Below are 21,687 nucleotides of genomic sequence, written 5' to 3'. Positions count from 1 at the left end.
ATACGAAATGTTCCAATTTCTGTAAGTAAAAATTCGTAGTAGTAGAAATTTTGACCAGCGTCAAGGAAGAAAATCGACACAAATGACTGGAACCAACGGAACGAGTCACCAATAATATCTGCTCTCATTATGCAGAGAGAAAATACCTGTAAATACGGTACAGAGTCAGATACAAGCGCTCAGAGATGGAGCCACTGAATATTCTAGCGCAATAGCGACTTGGCAGACAGAATCAGCCTAAGAAAAAGAAACGGAAAAAAAGAAGGTTTCCTTAAATGTACAACACGTAAAGGCGTCAAGCGGCAGGCACGCTTAAATCATGAATTTATCGGCGAATACTAAAGACTTGTAAAATCATTCAAATAACCCATTAAAATGACACAAGAAGTAAGAAAGGTGAAAAGGAAAGATGCAAAGAAGGCTAAAGCAGAAAATGAATCTAAAGTCGTTGAAACTACTAAAAAAGTTGATCAGCAAATCGATTCAAATGTCAAACCGTGAGTTGATTCCATTCATTATGATACACTGTTTGTTTAATTTTTACCATTTGTTTTTCTTTATCCATTTTTATATTTTTTTTTCTTCCATTTCTCGTTTCTAGTTCGTAGATCAATGAACACGACCAGGTTGTTATTATTCAGAATATTCCCATTAATATTTTTCATCGTCTTACGTTTGTTTTTTTTTTTTTGTTTTTTTTTTTTTCTAAGTCAACATAGTAAGTTACAGAACCTACGAAGCATCCAATCAATAATAAGAAACAACTCATAAGGTTGTAGGATTCACGGATCCAAATCATTGCATTTTAACCTCGGATTTCACCTCGACGTCTAATAACACGTAATATTCATTCGACAGGAAGTACGGGCCGATAGTGACGTTTCCGTACCAGCGAGTTTGGTCACGCTGTATTCTGATACTTGGCGTGTTATTCGTTGTGTGGTACAACAGTAAAAATGGCAAAGAGATATCATTGGCCCAACAGAAGGATGTCCTTTTGAGTAGGAACCAAGTTGTGGAATGTTCCGACGATTACAAAACCGATTTGGATACATTTCCAAACTGCACACCTCAGAAGTGCAGTCGCGTAGTCACAGACAAACTGGTATCAACTACGGAAGTAGATGTTTTGCTGAGGATTGCAAAGAGCGGTTTCAGCTTTGGAGGCTCGGCCGGAGGAGCTAGTATACTCGATTTGCACTCCGGAGCGCTCAGCAAGGGTTCCGGAATGATTAACATTTACACATTGAATGCGGCGCGTGAGATTTTCAACAGCGTTGATCTTGCCATTTACAAGTACGCTGTTCTTCGATCTTACGCGGTTGTTTATTCTCACTTGAAATTCGCAGCTTGAGAATGTTTACATAGCTTCAAATTTTAATAGCAATAAAATTGATAAAAAGAGTTACACACAACCGGCAAGGAACTATTCTACATTTTACTTATTGTTAACCTTTTATGTTCAATTCTTACAGAGCTGTGAGGACGAAAATACAGCATACGGTAGCCCACAATTTTGGAATCGATGCAAACAATATTTACTTGACACATCCAACATTCTTTTCTCGAATGACTAACGAGCCTGCTAAAACCATTCACGACGAGTATTGGCATCCGCATGTAGACAAGGTAATTTGATTTTACAAACTTGATGTACCAAATAATAAACTTAACTGCAATAGATCTGGAAATGTGTTAGTATATTCTGGAACTGATGAAATTAAATGAAAATTATCTAATTTTGCACTTCTGAAACTAACGTTGTTGAAAAACATTTTCAAACTGTTTACAGGAAACCTACAAGTCATTTTACTACACATCGTTGGTATATTTGAATGATTTTGGAAAAGATTTTGAGGGTGGTAGATTCGTTTTCATTGACAAGAACAATGTAAACATGACTGTTGAACCTCGAAAAGGTAGCACTTTTAAAATCATACTTCATTCAAATAAGTAGGATAGAATTATTAAGCGAATCAAGGCTATTTTGAATATGTTTTATCACGCGTGCAAACTAAATTTACAGGTCGCGTATCACTGTTCACATCAGGAAGTGAAAATTTACACCAGGTCGAGAAGGTAACGTCAGGAACACGGTACGCCTTGACTGTATCTTTTACTTGCAACCCAGAGTATTCAATTTCGGATCCTGCATTCCAGTCTGCTAAAAAGAAAACATAGCCCCGAATGGGCGATCAATTAACAAGGTTTATAAATATTTTTTGTATTAATCGATCACTACGTTGTATTAAACTGAGAACAATTCAATTAGTGATATTTAACAAGTGTTTTGGATGAGTGGATAATTAATTCCTCAATATTAATCATCACTATCGATCGAAAAGCGATACGTAATTCCTTCAACTTTGCAATATATCATAAGTCAATTTGGTTCTTATAATTATATAAATATTTATTTTTATTTGGTACTTAACTCTGAACTATAGCCGCGCCAAAGACCATCCAGGAATTGGTAATAAGACATATCTAATACATTCCGATGTAACCGTAGTATTCTAATTGTGTAATAAAATACTTGTCCTACATATTGTATTCAGTAATGTTCACTTCAATTATCACCCTAAATATTGCGCATAATAAGAAGAAAACACTGGTATTCGAAACAAAATGGTACGTTTTTTCGACCTTATTTCACACGAATCTGCTAAACAGAATTGAATCATTGGCCATTACGATATATTTAATAATTTATTAAATTTTTCAATATATAATATATACAACTACAAGGGTACATTGTGCACATTCTTTTGCATAGTATTCGACCGTTCGCAATAAAATCTATTTTTAAGGCCATTTCGGCGCGTATGCAAGACTCATTCTGATTATTGTGAACGAAGATTTATGCAACGAATTTTCTTATACACTTATGAGAATTTCTTCGTCTTTTTTTTCTTTAACTTGTGATGTTAAGCATATTCTATTAGTACAGCTAGTATTATATTTATGCGACAATCTATCATTGGCGAAATTAATATACACAATTAACCAACAAGAAATAGAGAGAGTAAAAAAGAGAGAGTGAAACGTTGAAAAATACAAATAATAACGTTTTGTTTCATATGTATTGCAATATTATACCACAGAGTTAAAGGATACTTTATAATAAAAGTTGTACGTTTTGTCATATAGTTTTCGCTTGGGCATTGCGAGTATGATTAATAAATGAGTAATTTATTTTCATTATGCGACCGAAATAAATTTTACACTTAAGAGTGTACTCATACGTCAAGAATATGTCTTCGTTTAAAACAGTTTTTTTTTTTTTTATTTGTCACGCGAATATCACGCATCACCGGTCGACGAATATAAAAACAATATACTCCCGATTTAGTAAATCACGATATTCTTAATTGAAAACATTAACAATTATACGGTCATTACATGAATTAGTATCTCGCGAAAAACTCTAAATCTTAATACAAATGCCCAACAGGAATGATTGAATTATCATATACATATATTTATTTATGCTATTAAAATAAATACATCCTTCTCATACAACTTGACAATAACATCTCTGTCCACTGAGAGTTATTAAAAAATCGTATAGGAACTCATTTCAAGCTTCTTAACCATTTTAATCAGTGTTCCTTAGGAAAGATTAGGAACCGATGGTCTTGTTTGAATATCAAATTCACGCTCACGTCGTTTGAATCGGATCCATCTGTTGGACCATTCTCATAGATCTTAATTAGAAAAATGCCACTTCGTTTCTTTACAGCCCGCTGAATCTTACTACTGTCTCATGCAAAATTCACATCGAATAACGTAAATGTCGACTGCGTTAATAATCTATATATATATAAAAAAAAAAAAAATAATATACATGTATGTTACACGTTAACCTATGCCCTATATGTATAACAACGTAATGAGAATAATAATCGAAATGAATGATAACGCGTAGAAACTCGAACATGGAAAAGATATTTATACAAAAGGAATTTTCTTTTTTTGTATCAATCACTCTTCTTCAAATAATAAAATTGATGACGAGATCTGAGAGAGAAAAAATTTAGACCGTACAAATTGAAAGATCGATCTAGATAGATTTTTGAAGTTTCTCCGTTTACGAATTCCTTAATATAATACTGGGTGAATGATTTCAAGAAGGGAAGGACGAGGGAACACTTTAGCTTGTTAGTATACGTCTAATGAATAGGTGTTAGAGATACCTATAAATGAAATCACCCTACTTTTAGTGCTTGAGAATCAAATCAAATGGGCGGATCAATAACTTATTAACCTATGGTCGTAAAATTTCAGCTATTTTTTTAACGCTCTCGCCGGTCAAAATACTTCTGTGATTGCCAGCTAATTCCGTAATTCTGACGTTCTGACTACAGATCTGCAATGAAATAAAAATAACATCAGTATTAGTTTTCCTATATTAAAAGAGCCGCCCGACTGAATAAACACACGGTGTTAACTTGATGTATTTCAGGATGCTTACCTCCGACAGACCGTAGTCTTGTTCTAGTGTGACAAAATTGTCTTTGGCTTTGACCAATGTGATGGGTCCGTTGTATTTGCTAGCAGGTTGGTAAAAGTTCGCAGCTTTAAGTTTCCTGAAGAATGAGATGGCAGCAGATTTGAGATCTTCGCCGGTGAACTGTGTACTTCCAACTATCTCTACAAATTTGTCCAATTTCTTTTCCAGTGTCGGATGATTTTCAAGTTCAGCTGAAGCCTGTAAATGACAATTACAATTATTACCGCGTACAAAATCACGAAATTGAAATCACGCGTGTCCGACATCGCGAAATCCAAACAGAATTGAGTCTTGTAAAAATTTACCTTGACGAAATTGACGTCGGGTTTAAACTGCATGGCAAAGAAAGCCAGAGCTGGTTCCAGACCGTTCTCAATGTTTGTAGGCTGATTCGAGTTAACTTGTTTGGCAATCGATTGACTGTGAGACGTGATGTAGGCCGGTGAACCATCCAAAAGTGTCAATATCGCCTGTTCACCTGCCGATTCCAACTGCAATGCCATTTCAAACGCGACGCAGGCACCAAACGAGTAGCCAACAATGGTATACGGGCCTTTGGCTTGCACGGTCTTCATTTGCTTGATGTAGAAATCGGCCAAATCGGCCATAGATTTGAGCGGTGCATCAGAGGTGCACTGTAGACCCCAAACTGGACGATTGAGTTCGCTTGCCAAAAATTTCAGCGACGTAACAGCGCCTTCGATAGCGTGCAAGACAAATATCGGTGTGCCTGTCTTCGACTTCGACGCGAGTTGAACGAGAGACTCTTTGGGCATGATCTCGTTTCCAGAGAATTGATACAACAGCTTGTCTGGAGCGTCTTCTGCCGCCGTTACCCGATCAGGTACCGGACTAGCGGCTTCGGCGCTATCGCTCGACCCGCTAGAAAATTCAATTAACTTTCCGAAGGTCAAACCTCGGATTTCCTGCGCTGATAATACAAGATCGTAACTTCTCTCCAATGTCTGCTTGATTTCTGTACCCATCAGAGAATCCATTCCCAAATCCGCCAGCGTATTGTTAGGATTCACAGTTTTCACGTCCTTTATTCCAAGAATATTACCGACCGCCTCCAACAGTCCAACTTGGTTCGAAGCGTCTCCAGCTTTACCCTTGTCAGCTAGCACCATGGAGGCCAAAACTGGGTGTGGCTGTTGAAGGAACACGTCCATAGTTGACAAACAGCTGGACATGCGTTGAGGCAGTGTGCCTCCAACTTCGGTGTCATTACCACCCATAGTTTCTGAAGATTGAAGAATAAGATGTAAATCATGAGAAAATTGAAAATCAGTATGAATGAGTGACAAAGTCAGCAGAAAAATAAATCTGGATAAATTTATAATTACCTAAGATCAAGCCCACGTCTCCAATAGCTCCCCACTGGATGGCAAGTCCTGGCAATCCGCTGGCTTGTCTTTCTTCGACGATTCTCTCCATGGCAGAGTTTGCCAAACCGTAATTAGTCTGTCCGGCATTACCCCGTCCGCAGGAAACCGAAGAAAATACTACGAAGTAGTCAAGAGCTGGGCAGAACTTTCTGGAGGCAAGATCGAGGTGCTTGGTAGCGTCGATTTTGGGTGCGGCAACAGTTTTGAAATCAGCGTCAGTCAAGTTCTCGATCATAGCATCGCGCAGTACGGCTGCCAAATTGAATATCCCACCGACGGGTGCGAGCTTTTGCGCTTCTTTCACGAGTTTTTCAGCTCCGTCCGGCGAAGTTGCGTCCGTAGTTGAAACGGTAATATTCACACCGATTTCCCGCCAACGGCGAATGCAGAGAGCTTGATAGCCGGTTCTGATCCCAGAGCGAGAAGTAAGCACGATGTTCTTTGCTCCACGGGTTATCATCCAGTTGGCCAATTCCAAACCAAATCCTCCTAAACCACCCACAAGAAGATAAGACTTGTCTGGATTCATATAGGTTCGTGGAATGGCGGCAACTGTCTTCAGACTCGGTTGTACGACCTTCTTGCTCTCCTCGTCACGTATTTTGAGAAGAACTTTACCGATATGTTTTCCTGAGGCCATGTACCTGAATCCCTGTTCGATTTGCTGTTCGGAAAATACGGTCGATGGTAGCGGTCTAACGGCGCCGTTTTTGATTCCCTCATTAACGAGTCGAACGACCTCCTTTTTCTCGAAAGAATCGGTGTCGAACAACGCGTCCAAAAGAATACCATGAAAACTGGTATTCTTGAGGAAGAACGCCATACCGAGAGCGGTGTTTTTGGATAAATCGTATTTCCCAATCTCAAGGAACCTTCCATGTTTAGCCAAACACCTAACGCTTGCCTGCAGCTTTTCTTCGGCAAGCGAATTCAGCACCAAATCAACACCGCGTCCATTCGTCTCGGCGAGTACCAACTGTTCGAAGCTAGTATCTCGCGAGTTGCCGATATTCTTATCCGTCAATTGTGGGAACGTCTTTTTCAGAAAATCGCGTTTCTCTTGCGAGCCCACAGTTGTGAATACCTTACAACCGGCGTGCAAAGCAATTGAAATGCTGGCTTGTCCCACGCCTCCGGTACCGGCGTGAATCAGCACGCTTTCACCAGGACGCATGCGGCCTCGAACAATCAGGGCGTAATAGCTGGTCGCGTACACAACCGGGATGGTCGCAGCCTCTTCCAGGGTCCATTTGTCAGGTACTTCCCACATGAATCCTGGATCAGCTAATACAGTCGTCGCCAGTCCACGAGCAGCGATCATTCCCATGACCCGTTTTCCCTTTGAATCACGACCCGCGAATTCAAGACCAAGAATGCAGTCTTGCCCAGCCAGATCACCGGGGAGAGAATCTGCCGTCAGTTTTCCGGTCGCCAGCATTATGTCTCTGAAAATCAAGATTTGCTACTTTATGATTTCATATATTTTTGTAAAATTCTCTAACACGGAAATTAGGTTTCCGCGATAAATGGTTGAAGTATGGATGACAAAAAAGTATACCTGAAGTTCAGAGGAGCGTAGTAGACATTGCAGAATTCATTCTTGGGGTATTTTTCTGGCTGATAGTAGCTCAGCGGTCCTTCGATCCATTTCAAGCTGCTCAAATCACCTCTAACAAGCGTGTTGATGTAGGCATGCTCAACCTGGAGCGACGAACTGTCGTTTTGTTGATCAAGTCGCAGGTGGCGGTAGCTTCCCCACTGCCCTCCCTTCAGGACATTGGAAACAAGGTCCTTGGATAATTGATCGGCGTAAATAGCAGTCTTCAGTGAGAATTCAGGTGCCTTCTTATCCTGTAGAAACACGTACCGGGTGTTGTTTCCTCCAGCCTCTTGGCGGATGCAAGTCATCAGACCAACTAGACCTAATAGACGAATTAATGATGAGTATCCACGGTAATGATCGTTCGCAAAAGAAACCAAACTTCATGGCAGAAACCATGCTCAAATTTAATATTCTCCAAACTACATACCAAGCGTTGGTTCGCCTTGACCAACGAGCAGAATTTTTTGACCTTCACTTTCAGATTTGACAAGGGCTGCCTTGACACTATCAACCCAGGAGAAGTTTTGTTGCGTAATTTTAATGACAAGTGGCTTCTTTTGTTCGTCCAGTTTCTTCAGAAGAACATAGCTCTTTCCAACCGTCAGTTGCTTTGCAACAAATACAAGACCGCTGTTCTTCAGTATAGCAGTATCAAGTTTACCGGTCTCTTCCAAAACGACAAAACCGCCGGGCTTGAGTGCAGCGGCAGAGTTATTTAGAACGGTTGAATTCTTGTTGGTAAGTAAGTCTGCCGCTAAAACGAGGTGCAAATCTTGACCCGCTGGGCTAGTCGAAACGTCACGAGCTACGCATTTCGTCGCCCATTGCTCCAGGACTGAGTTATAACTGTCCGGAGAGGTCGAAGCGACTTGCAAGTCGACCTGAAATTTCAGAGTAATTCATATACCGGAGTAATTCAAAGCTCAAAAGAGAGTAAAAACACTAATCAAATTTTCAGATGTACTCACAGTCAGCATTGGCTCAGATTGCAAGATGTCCAAGACCAGTGGAACCAGAAGTGCCTCGGCAGCACGTTCGCCGGCGACTTCGACAGCCTTGATTTTAAGTCCACCGAGATTTTCACGCACAACTTGTAAAAGAACCGTCATAGCGTACTGTTTAGCTTTGTCTGGATCCTCAACAACAGACTGGGTATTTTCGTAGGGTACAAAGGTGTAGCGTTCATGCTTGGGTGCTGCCTGAGTCTGTTGTTTTCTTGGTGCGAGAGAGGCCTTCATACCACGGAGTTCAATTCCTCCAGACTTGATAACGTCGAGGTTGGAATACGAGTAGACTGGCAATCCTTCTTTCTCTGAAAGTTTTGATGCCAATTCTTTGTGGTGGGACGGATTGATGATGGCTCGCTGTAGTCGAGTCGGCAGGTACAAATCGCGCGTATCTTTACCCAGAATACTGAATTGCAGCATAGTATCAATGTAAGATACCCAATTATCGTCCCACAGAAGTTTACCGGATACTCCGTTATTGTCGGACGATTTTATTCCTTGGAAAATACCGTTATAATCGTATCCACGCAGTCTCAGATCTTTGTACACGTCACTGGTGTTCAGTTCCAACAGTTCGGAATCGATTTTAGCCACTGGGGTTGGCAAATTGAGTTGCTGTTTTTCCACGTTCTCGGCGGCGGTTATTTTCCCGGAAACCGCGACTGAGCCGGCCTCGCAAATCTCGAATTCACCGGTACCGTCGAAAATATTGACCAAGAACTTGACGGATCCTTCTTTTGGCATTATCGTCGCTCTGTGAAACTGGACATCTTCCAAAATGACAGGTAACTTTTCGAAATCTTCACCCCTTATCTTAGCAAAAGTTTTCCACACCAGGGTCAGGTAGCCGGTAGCAGGGAACAAGATTCTACCGTCAATTGTGTGTCCCGCCAAATAGGCGTCACCCTCCTTGGCCAAATCAACTTCTATCACACTTTCTCCGGTACGTGCCCCTTTCCCTGAGAAATCGGCTACGCTCCACTCAGTCGTGTGATCCCACCGAATCAGTGAATTGATCATCGGTGTACCACGCCCGACCGGATAATTGACAGGCGGATAAAACTTGGCAAGTTTAGGCTGCGCGCCGGCATTGAACGCTTTACCAATGTTGTTGAAAAGGAATGCAATATTATTTGAGTGATCTCGTTTGTGAAGACCGATGTTGGTCACCGTCGGTTTCAAGGATCTGCGCAGAATGGCTTGCAGTAAGCAGTGGGGTGCGATTTCAATGGTGATCGCATTGTCGGGGGCATGGGCAAGAGCTTCTTGGAATAGAACCGGAGATAATAGATTGTTGACGTGATAGGCAGGGGAGCTGAATTGAGCAACAGGTGTTCCCCAAGCCACTTCAGGAATGGAACTAGAGATCCACCTTGGACTCCTCTGCTTAGGACTAGGAATGATTTTTTCCAGCGAAGTTCGCAGCTTGGTACCAGCAGCCGATATGTATTTGCTGTGGAAGGCGCAGCCTGAGCTGTTTACTACCTTTGCAAAGATTTCTTCCTTTTTTAGTTCGGCTACAAATTTCTTAACTGCTTCTACCGGTCCGGAAATCGTCACTGAATCCGCGCTGTTGTGACAAGCGGGTGAGATCTCCTTGGGGCAACGGTTTTTAGCCTCTTCCCAGCTCAACCCAACCGCCGCCATAGCGCCTTCAGGCAATGCAGCCTCCAGAATGGACTTTCCTCGCCAATAAGCTGCCAGCACCGTTTGTTCAGCTGTAAAAGTACCATCGGCATAGGCACAGCCCAGCTCTCCAACGGAATGACCGACAATTCCGTCTGGATGAATACCGATAGAAGTCAAAACGTCTACAAGGGCAACTTGGATCGCAGCAATGGCCACAAAGGCGTTCATAACGTTTTCAAACGTTTCCTCAGTACCATTTTGAATCAAATCCATCAGATCTACACCTTCAGGCTTGAGCGCGTCGGCGCAACGTTGCATTGTCCTAGCAAAAGTTTCGATCCTGAATAATTCCCGGCCCATTCCAGGCCACTGGGAGCCCATTCCTGAGAAGACATACCAAATCGGTCGTTTGTCGTTAACGAACTCGTCAACTTCGCGGATATTTTCGTTTCCAAGAACTTGGAATCCGCGATATACATGTCCCGGAATATTGGTGGCATGTAAATCTTGCACCAGTGCAATGAATTCGTCATCCTGTTCGTTCTCCTTAACCTTGTCCAAGAACGAGTCTACAGCCTCTTTCGTCCTTCCAGAGACGGCAACAATTTTTGGTAGCTTGACATCCAGCACTGGCGAAAGTTTCGGCTTCGGATTACTGCGCAGAACGATGTGAGCATTGGCTCCCCCAAATCCAAACGAATTGATGGCAACGAGACCTCCGTTCCAAGGAGTGGCTCTATCGACGACTTTCAATCTTCCGTCGCTCAACGCAGGTATGTCCAAATTGGGGCTCTTGTAATGCAAATTGCCAGGCAGAACGCCTGCCTCCATGCCAATCAGAACCTTGGCGATCGAGCACAGACCACTAGCTGGCTCGGAATGACCCATGTTGGATTTAACAGATCCAATCAACAGCGGGGACTTTCGATCCTTGCAGAATAGATCGGCGATGGAGTTAACTTCTTGGGGATCACCGACTTTCGTTCCGGTTCCGTGCGCCTCGACGTAAGCCACATCCGCAGGGTTTATGCCAGCCTCGTTGTACACTTCTCGCATAAGCGCGTTCTGCATAGCCCCGCTTGGAAAAGTGATACCTTGATATTTGTTGCCGTCCGTATTGGTCTTTGAGTTTACAACGGTGGCGTAAACTCGTTTGGCGCTCGTAGATTTTTGAAGATAGAGAACAACCGCCGCCTCTGATCTTACATAGCCGTTGCCCGATGCGTCGAAAGCTTTGCACATACCCTCGGGCGATAACATGTTCAGTCTGTGAAACTGGAGAGAGCTTGTCGGTTTTAAAACTAAGTTTACACCGCCAACAATGGCTGCATCGCATTGTCCAGTACGCATAGCTACCACAGCCTGATTGAAAGCGTAAAGAGAAGAGGAACACGCTGTGTCGACTGCAAAACTCGGACCGCTAAAGTCAAATGTGTAGGAGATTCTGTTTGGGAACATAGCACGGCAGCATCCCGTCAATCCGTATCCTGTAACGACAACCGTTTACGAGTTCAAGACTCAATTTTACGAAACTCTAGCTTCATGTCGTCGACGTTTCGCTGTGAAAATATACATACCGTTAACTAGATCGGGATCAGCAGTCCAAAATTCATCCGATTCGGAGTCTGAAACACCGATGAAAACACCAGTCTTGGTTCCCTTAACTTCTGTCGGGTTTATACCAGCGTCAACGATCGCTTCGTGAGTCAATTCAAGCAGCATCCTTAGTTGAGGATCCATGACTTCCGCTTGTTTGGCGTGTACGCCGAAAAATGTGGCGTCGAAAGATTTCAAATCCTTAAGCTTGCCAGTTCGTGTTGGAAGCCCGTGAAGGCCGGAAGGCCATCTACGTTCATCGTCAGTGACTAAATCGATTCCATCGAATAATTGCTGTTTGAATTCTTCGATGTTCGATGACTCAGGTAAGCGACCTGCGAATAAAATATTCACAGTACTCATCAATTCAATTCAACGGGTAAATGTTTATATTAGAAACACACGGATCGAATGCCCTGTAGAATCAATAATCGATCTAGACATGTCTAACGTTTTCACAGCAGTAATTCGTCCCGGTTAAAATTATTACGTACCTGAAAAACCAGTGATAACTATATCCTCATCAAGGCTGTATCCACTCCCGTTAGTCACTATCGATTCCCGCACGACTGGACTATTAACGCTTTCAAATCTGGCAGGCATTTTTAACCAAGTGTTTATACGTGAAAATCGAAATTTAAAACTTGATCAATGTTGTGCGGAATTTATCAGACAAGCAAGCCTTGTGGACAGGAAGGCTGAAACAGAGAGAATAAAAAGGTAATAAATAATCATTGTAATACCAGTGACAGAGGTGAAACACACGTTTTTAGAATGAAAATTTTATTGATTTAAGGTAAGAGAATAAAAAAAAATATTGTACAACCAAACATAACAAGCAACAATTAGTTCATGTTTGAGCGTCTAATGTAAGCTGTAAAATTCAATTACTCGAGTTGACACTGTAAGCGTTGACATTTGCTCCTAGACGGTCAATAGTTCATTAAGTTATCTCAATTGAAAGCATGAAGCAATTTTCCAATGACCGGTTGCCCGAGGCAAGCTTCTGACATGATTCCGCTGCGCTAAGAGAACCTCGGGTACGAACAACGATGTGACCTCAAGATTACCAGAAACAAATGTAAAACAAAATTGATGTATATGTAATATTAAAATTGAAGCTACAATTTTTGCCACATCATCATAATACTCGTGTGTTTTAATCGACGCAATGAGATACACAGTAATGTACCAAGTCGTACGAAACTTTGATCGTTGCATAATTTTTAAATATCCTGACAAGAAAGAAAAAGGTGGCATAATGTTTCAAATTAAATTAACATACTGTCGTCAATTGAATATAAGATGAACGATAAGCATGCTCGTACAAAATGTTGCGTAAATACGAACGTAACAAGTAAATTCGATGAAATGAAATTATGGAGTGAATTCGGTTGTGCCTGGAATTGTAAGAATTTTAAAAGCAATAAATCAAATAAAATTCACCATCTTTCACTACAAGCAGACTCGTATATATAAAAAAGTTTCGCGTTGAATATAAAAGAAAAGAAAAAAAAAAAATTTGTCCTTGCGTCGTTTCGAACGATGTTCAATCCGAAACTACAGAAGGAATGATGATAATTGAAATGTATTTCTCACTGTCTCGATTGAGTACAGTGTGAGTGTTTTGATTTCGTCTAATGCACAGCGATTATAACGCAATTACCTTGAAGCCACTGACTAATGAATCTCTCTACCTTGACAATCAGCAAGGGAAATTATTGACCCACAGTTATACGACAACTCCATACACTTGAACTTATCTAAAAGTCATTGCTAAGTAACGAAAACCTGACAGCAAATCATTCCTTTCCTTTAATAGCCCTTTGCGAACGTTTCATTAAGTCTGACCTCAGACAAACAACCCAAGTTACGAAAATGGAGCAAGGGTAATGAAAACCGCACACAGTCGTAATATTGCAAAATTCGGGTGATTGAATGAGAAGTAAATTAGTGCGTTCGAATTTTTATTAAACAAATATTTGATATACGTAATTAAATTACCGCACAGATCATGGATAACTACTAAAAGCTTTCGAGATCACTGACGTTACGGAATTGATCCATTTACAAGAGTTCAATTGGTGACAAACGTCTTCGTCATTGAGTAATATTACATTGTTTTATCGGAAAAAAAAATTCAACTTAAATACGAAAACAAAACATTTGCAACGTTTCCGTATGAAGCAATACTGCAACGGAAAAACATTCAACGGTTCAAGTACGTAAAATCTAAGACGACTGACTATAATACGTATACGATCAATCATTTCTAATGGTTCTACAGTAACAGCAGCTCCGCGATTAATTTCGAATTAAACCTTGTTCGCCAAATATTATCAAGTACTGACTGACGGATATTACGTGTAATAATCATGATTATAAATTCCAACGTTCAATTATCATAAAGGATAAATTTTTGCACAAATCCCCAAACACTTTTATCCAAGCGCACATCTATGAGTAGATATTTCTTCATAATCCCGCATGAGAGACTCATTTCCAAAGTCGTCGTTTGTCACTTTGATTTTTATTATAACTATTATTATTGTTACTATCATCATTATCTGATCAATAATTTAGTGATTCTTTTTTCTCGCCAGTCTCTTCATCTATCGCGCTCCTGTCATCTTCTATCTTTTTGCCATTGCTATAAACGTTTCGTGAGGAGCACCGAACCGTAAAACCATATATCATCGGCACTCGGCTTGTGTAATTAGCAATTTAAAGGGTAAAAAGAAAAAAAAAAAATACATGTACACGCACTTGAATCCACAAATACATGCCCATTAATAATTACTCCGGTAAGCATTACTGGTACCGACCATCGACTAAATCGCATTTTATATTCGACGTAGATGCTTCGCTGTCTCCCAAGGATTGATAAACACAGCATCCTGCATCGTCATCGTGAGATTACAAATTATGTTTCGTCGATTATAGAAGCAGAGTCGATCGTCTGTATTATTATGCGTACATCTGTTTTCACACTGTTGTACAGAGAGAAATATATTTCGGTTTCGGTAAAACGGTAGACGTTGTAATAATGGACATAAACAGCTGTCGATCGTTTCAAATGGTCATTTATTTCGCCCCGAGGCTCACATTTCTAACGCAGCTATGTATAATACAAACAACGTGACATTTTCTCTTTTCACTTATTCTTCCGATTACAAGTGAACAGGTATTTTCAGTTAAAGAGTTAAACATTTGACACATAAAATGACAACGCGATAGTAAATGTTTACGTTAAAACGTTCGAGGACATTTTTCTTCGGTCAATGCCGTAGTCGTCGGATTTTTAATTTTTATGACACTGAAATCTGTTTTTTCTTTGCTTTCAATTTATACAACAAATGACCTACATATCACGGGCTTAGAATCATAAAGGCGTATGCGTAAAAAAAAGTCAAGTTTTAACGACAAAGTTAAATGCTTGAACGAACTTTTGACTTTAGTCAAATTTAAAGAGAACTAAATAATGATTCATACGTCCTTTTCATTATAATCAACCGATATATCATTCTTTTCTTTATTTCGATGCAATACTTGAAGTCGACGAGAATTGTATTTTATTCCAATCGATTTTTTATCATTCTTACTTCTGATTATCAAGGTATTCCATAATCACACCTAAATATATTGAACATCTATACGGGCTTTTGGAAGAAATAATAAGACACAAAAGATTCGCAATATCTTGCGGGAAAAATATACATTTGATTTCATTTCATTTCATTTATAAGCGTGTCGATTTCACTATTATTATTGTTGCTGGTTGTTGTTATTATTATTACTATTCATTTCATTATCGTTAACAAGGAATTATACAAGTATGTACTTAAAGCGCGGTTAATTTTTTCGGTAAAAGAATATCATTGCCTTAGCGTATAATTAGAACGTGTAAGAAAATTAACATCTACGTCAAAACAAACGAAGAAATAAGAGACGCGCAAGAGCAAAAAAGAAAGGTAAAAAAGAAACCCGACGTAACTTGTCTTCTTAGGAGTGCAAATTATTCGTACATTACTGGCGAGTACGTTATACGTTATAGCTTCGAAACACATGCTCAAATATATCCCCGCGTAAATCAGCAAAAATCATACAAGAAGTAAATGTTATGAATATTTAAGAAGCGAACATAAACGAAAGCCATCATCTCGCGATGACCACGATCGTGAATTATTCTGATACTTCGAAAAGAGTCATATTTAAAGGAAAAAAAGAAGAATAAAACCCATGCTCGTCAAAACTCTGATTGAGGATGAATTAGACGCGAAAAATATCGCAAAAAAATTTCTGATTCCGATTTCATTTGATTTGATAGCGTAAAGTACGTGATTTAAATTCTTGCCTGTGAAAAATAGAAACACTATAAAAAGAGAAATTATTTATAAATTTTTTATTTATTTATCTATTTAATGAACCAATAATAACATGCAATGTCTGCATGTTTGATTATAAATTCAGCATGTGTACTTCGATCGCAGGAAATATCATCACACCTTGGAAGGATTCGGACAGTTTAGTGACAAGAAGAAGCGGGAGTAAATTTACTCTTCAAGTTTATCTATTAGCGAGTCGGTCATCAGTTATTTGTATCCGCAAGTTCGACATGTATGTACGTAATCTGCAATATGCGAGAAAACATTCGATACGAATTTTCAAGGCGTCAAAAAATTATTACACACATCGCGTGTCTAATGGCATAAAGTCGTAACCGACAAAAATACGATTTGAGTGAAAAAAGGGCGTATAATTTTTTTTTTCTGTTTCTATTTTTTTCAATCACCATTATTTCCGAAAATGATTAAAACGTATAATTCAAACGAAATCAAACGTTTGACAATATATAAAAACCAAATGTCGTACGTTAGGCAGATGCGACCTGTTTCCGTTAATAAGTACGTGAAAAAAAAAATCCAAACAAATAGTCGCGAGCGCCACGTTTTTTCTTTCTTTCGGCAAAAGCTCTAAAAACCACTGAAACGTATAAATAAGTTGAAATATGCGAAAATTCAAACTTTTTTTCTTTTGAATTGCTGTAAAAACCGCAGAAACGCGTAAACGATTGAAACCAACATATTTATACAGTGAGAATGTCGATTTTCTGATTGTCTATTATCCAAATAGTAAATTATCGAAACGATAGGAATTTTTGGCAGTTACGCACTTTTGCAATTACCGTAGTAGATGATTTTTTTTCAATTTCTTTTAGTTGACAAATTTATATTTGAACCGGAAAAATAAAGAAGAAACATTTTTTTTGCAGATATAACCTCATGGAATTAGTCGAGATAAGTTTTTATAGTTGAATCAGTAGCAGAAGGTCGTATCTACCAATACGTACGATCTTTCGGTCTAAATCGAACTATTATATAATTTCCACGTTTCTGACCACATTTTCATATTTTAAGTCTAGATACGATAATGAAAATATATCTTGCCGTTTTCAAGAGTGAAAAGTTGCCGAAGTACGAAACGCGTAATCCGTTCATCGCTGCATGCCGTTCGTATCATTGACGTGTCTATGTTTGGTCAGCGTTCGTATTAACTTTCAAGGAATTCGGGAGTAACAAGAGAAAACGAATGATTAACATTCTTCGATAATTAGAAACTCGGTCGATAAGGCAGGCACCTTTTATCGCCGCCCGCGGCAGAGCGAATGTTAAATGCGTGAAACGCATCGAGACTTGACGTCAAATCGCAGTTAACATTGAAATTCGGCCTAGAAATGTATCTGCGATACAACGTGTGATGATCACAGCTTGATTAGAATGATGTGAAAATTTTCGTCATTAATTCAGACTCTAAAATGAATTATAGATGTAACCTTGAAAGTGTATACAGTAAAATTCACTTGGCGTAGAAACCCGCTTTGCATTTGAATGCATAAGTGATCGAGTTGAATAAGCGCGGCGGGAAAATGATTAGCTGCTAGACTTTATTGCACCACTAACATTGAAAAGGTTTTCATCGATATGGGGACTTAAAATAGCGTGGTGTCTGGTAAAAAAAATTCAAGCATTTTTCCAGGACCACTGGACACCGCGAACAAGGAACGGCATTGTCCTGCGGAAGAGACGGAAAGCATTGTTTAATAACGGTTGTCTTCTCCATCGGACTTCTTCACCGGTGTTCCATTCATTTCGCTCGCGGACTTATGGACGGAGCGTAAGTATTTGATGGCGAGGAATATATGCGCCTTGGGGAGAGTACACGAGATAGAACGTCGGCCGTATTGACGAGCCAAGTTTTCGAGCGCCACGTTTACACGATTAACTTTAGGCGGTATTAGTCTTTCGGACAGATAGTTGCCGTAAACTATTTCCTCGAACTGTATAGGTAGGTATGTACGAACACAGCTTCAATTCTTTTTTTATAAGAAACTGTGCGGGTAAGCACATTTTCTTTTTTAATCCAATTTTAATTCCGGCGTACATTCTACAGAGTTGCAAAGCAAAGCAAAGTACAGGTGCTTACCTGTACGTAGAACCAGAATAATACAGAGTATAAATGTATACTAAAAAAAAAAACAAAAAAAAAAGATAATACAATGACAGAATGAACAGAAAACATCGCGTTGAATAATTCGTAAATTATTGTTTACATATAGGCTGGTTCCATTTCAAACCAACAAGCAAGGTCAGGTCGAAAAATTCAAACGACTTGTAAATAATTTACATGATTCTTTGGGTAATTTAAGGGGACGCATATTTGGTCATTTTGCTTTAAAAAAATTTCATCTCTGCACGGCTATTACCATTTTTTGTCAAAAACTCGTTGTTACAGAAACCGTAAATTTACTGTTTTTTTTTTGAAGTGCTATAACTTATCAACGAATTAACGGATTTGAGTGATTTTTTTTTTCAAAATGTGCGTATTTTTATCTTCTTCTTTAAAAGTCGTTTGAATTTTTCGTCCCGACCTAGCTTGGTGGTTTGAAATGGAACCAGCCTATGGAACCTACATAAATAAATGACTTATATTCACACGATGAAATATATTTGTATTCAATAACTATGAATTGAAATCACATTTGGAATAGCATCGTCTTTCAGCCTAACTTTGAAGGCAGATGTTCGACAGACAGAAATGACATCAATATAAATAAGCATACTTTGGTACACCTGTGTTCGTCAACCCTATCGTATCAAGCCGTATCCTACGCCTCTCAATATTTTTCGGAAAACTTGAATGAACATAGATACGAATACATTGCTTGGTATCACATAGCCTTATTCTCTATATATACTTCGACCTCGCGTTGTTTTTGCGTTTTTGCAATTAAGCGCTACACGATAAGGCATGTTGCATTATTCTGAATTCTCAGTCCGTGATCGGCTACCTTCAGACCTAACCTATGCAATAATAACAAACAAACTCCACGTGCGTGCACATCCGTGTTATACGTATATAATATCTATTCAGCTAATCAAGACGGCTGACGGATCTGATTTTCCTTCCGTCTTTCGCCGCATCACCGCAGGGAAAAACTCCGTCCATAAGTCCGTGATTTCGCTACTAACAGTGTTTCCGTTTCCCCGTTGCAGGTCGATTCTAACGGACCACCTTTCGCGACTAACTTCGCCTCGTGTTCTTCCCCACCGGTACCTTCGCGCGGTATAAAAATTGTAACGTTGAAATCGTAGCCGTAAAATTCTTCCGGAGCGGATACGAAAGATGATAAGAATAAGAATTACAATTATTTGGATCAAAATCAAGAGAATAACTGGAACGTCCTAACGAGTTATCAACGTCAAATTAAATGCACGCATAGTCACGGAAATGGAAGTTTTATTTTTTAATTCTAATCACCGATCGTTAAAAAGCACATGTATATGTAGGCGCGTACAAGCAAACGATTAAAATGTTTAAACAACGTTCGGCCGAAGGCTTTTGTAAACTCTCCTTAGGAAACGGACGTCACGCTTCGGTAGCTACGACTTATTATCGCATACAGAGAGAGAGAGAGAGAGAGAGAAAAGAATTCTCAAATCTGCGTAATCGACATTCCCCGAAGCAAGTTCAACCTATATAGTATACATATGTGTAAACACTTGTATATATATATACACGTATGCACAAACGTGTGTGTAATCCACCGCCGGTTCGATAGAGGAAATTTTTATCGCCGCGCGTTACACGAACGGATATATGAATTGTTTTTTTCTCTATGATTAGTTTTTTTTTTTTTCCTATTCTTATCCTTATCCCTTACCCATCCTATCTTTTTTCCATCATCTATGGTTTTCCTATTTCACACAGATCGTACACGCGTGACGATTAATTAAAAGAAACTGTTACACAAAACTGCGCGTTGAAATACAACCCTGATATCATAATGACGTGTCCTAGGCGCCTAGCCTCTCTCTCTCTCTCTCTCGACACGAGGCGAACGCGGTGTAATGTTTCAGGGTTTTCATTTTTTCTTTTTTTCTATCATCTCCTATCATTTTTTTCGGCCTAATTCATCTATCCTATTTTCATTCTAAGCCTCTACGATACGTAAGTGGAATGGTGAAAGAAATAATAATAATAATAACAACAACAACAAAATTAACGAACAATTTTAGAGTTTCAAGAACGTCGATCGTAATAATTATCGAGACGTAAGAATCTGTGTAAATTAGCGAAACCTAGATGAAAAAACAGTGACATTTTATAACTTGAACGATAGTAGTAATAACGATTGTCACAAACTCACCGAACACGTCGATATAATCCTGTGTGTCGTATTATACGTAGCGAGATTTTCGGTTGTGGACGTTTATTTATTTATTTATTTATTTATTCATTTAATACGGTACGTATGGTTCTGCGTACATACGTAAATTAATCTAAGTCCCACTAACAAACCGATATTTAATTAACGACGAGGTATGATAATTACAGCATTTATATTAATAATAATTTTGTATTATAATATTGTTTAAGAATTATATATAAACAATAATTTGGACGTATGTTTTGTAATAATAATAATGTCCCGTACGAGCGGCCCGACGCCTCGGTATGGACTAGCTAAGATCTTTTCGGCGAGGATGCCTTTATTATCGAATTGCGGCCCCTGTCTGTGGTCTGACATCAGCCCATGTGATGCCGACCAATCGGAGAGCCGGAGCAAAACGCGCATGCGCCGTTTCGAGGATCAGCGAGGCGGCCGGGCGGCGCAGCGACTCACTGGAAAAACGGCGTGAATCGCCGCGCGCATTGCCATCCGACTCCGAATTTAATCCAGGCGCGGTGTTTCTTCCGGATTTTGCGACACACTTGCGATACCAGCGGGTCTGTCTCTCGTCTCTTTCATACGTCGGTCACGTGCTGCTCGGCTCAGCCGACGTCCAATCGTCGTTCTTTCCTAATTTCTTCTGTTTTTTTCCCGCTCTTTTCTTTTTTTTTTATATTAATTTACTTCTAATTCTCATTTCTTCGACGACTTCGATACGGAATAATTTTTTTTCTTTATTTTCCCTCTAACGTGATGTAACACGCGTGCAGTTTTTGTCGGATTCGTCGTATGAGGTCCTCGTTTTGCGATTAACAAATACACAACGTGCGCACGCGCAATTTGGACACCCGCACAACGTGTTCGCTCTAACGCTTTTTATTCACATGCTTACGTGAGCTACACGTGATCGAAATATAAGAAATATTATACGTATATACGTATGGATATTGTACGAATTCAGAAAAGTGATATACCCGGCGATAAGGTTATAGGGCGCGCGTATATAGATACGTAATGTCGAATGTGGCGTGATTGTACTGAGGACTCGCTACAGATGTATGCACACCTGCATCGTATCCTACACGTTATATTCACGGAAAATTTGGAATTTTTCCTTATTTCTGTTTATTTTTTTGTTTCTCTCACCTGTACCAAGCATTTTTCCCGTAGCAATAATATATCGTAAAATGTTTCGAAAGGATTTTTTTTTTTTTTTCATG

The 21,687-nt window shown here is 39.6% G+C and overlaps 2 protein-coding genes across 2 annotated transcripts; one reads left to right on the top strand and one right to left on the bottom strand.

Annotated features, from left to right (window-relative positions):
* Positions 1-223: 223 nt before the first annotated feature.
* Positions 224-3,706, top strand: LOC124179231 (2-oxoglutarate and iron-dependent oxygenase domain-containing protein 3-like). The gene is made up of 5 exons (XM_046563437.1): positions 224-497; positions 859-1,296; positions 1,476-1,629; positions 1,793-1,919; positions 2,027-3,706. The coding sequence occupies exons 1-5, from the start codon at positions 376-378 to the stop codon at positions 2,179-2,181; spliced, it is 996 nt and encodes a 331-aa protein (XP_046419393.1). The 5' UTR covers positions 224-375; the 3' UTR covers positions 2,182-3,706.
* Positions 2,691-20,760, bottom strand: LOC124179230 (fatty acid synthase). The gene is made up of 10 exons (XM_046563436.1): positions 20,444-20,760; positions 12,231-12,434; positions 11,718-12,071; positions 8,473-11,627; positions 7,932-8,385; positions 7,460-7,823; positions 5,860-7,346; positions 4,819-5,756; positions 4,475-4,711; positions 2,691-4,369 (listed from the first exon to the last, which is right to left on the bottom strand). Exons 2-10 carry the CDS (start codon positions 12,337-12,339, stop codon positions 4,268-4,270), a joined length of 7,200 nt encoding a protein of 2,399 aa, XP_046419392.1. The 5' UTR covers positions 12,340-12,434; positions 20,444-20,760; the 3' UTR covers positions 2,691-4,267.
* Positions 20,761-21,687: the final 927 nt, after the last annotated feature.

Source organism: Neodiprion fabricii, chromosome 3 (genome assembly GCF_021155785.1).
Source record: "Neodiprion fabricii isolate iyNeoFabr1 chromosome 3, iyNeoFabr1.1, whole genome shotgun sequence".
NCBI lineage: Eukaryota > Metazoa > Arthropoda > Insecta > Hymenoptera > Diprionidae > Neodiprion > Neodiprion fabricii.
The sequence above is the reverse complement of the archived record's forward strand: the minus strand, read 5'-3'. Positions and strand labels throughout refer to the sequence as shown.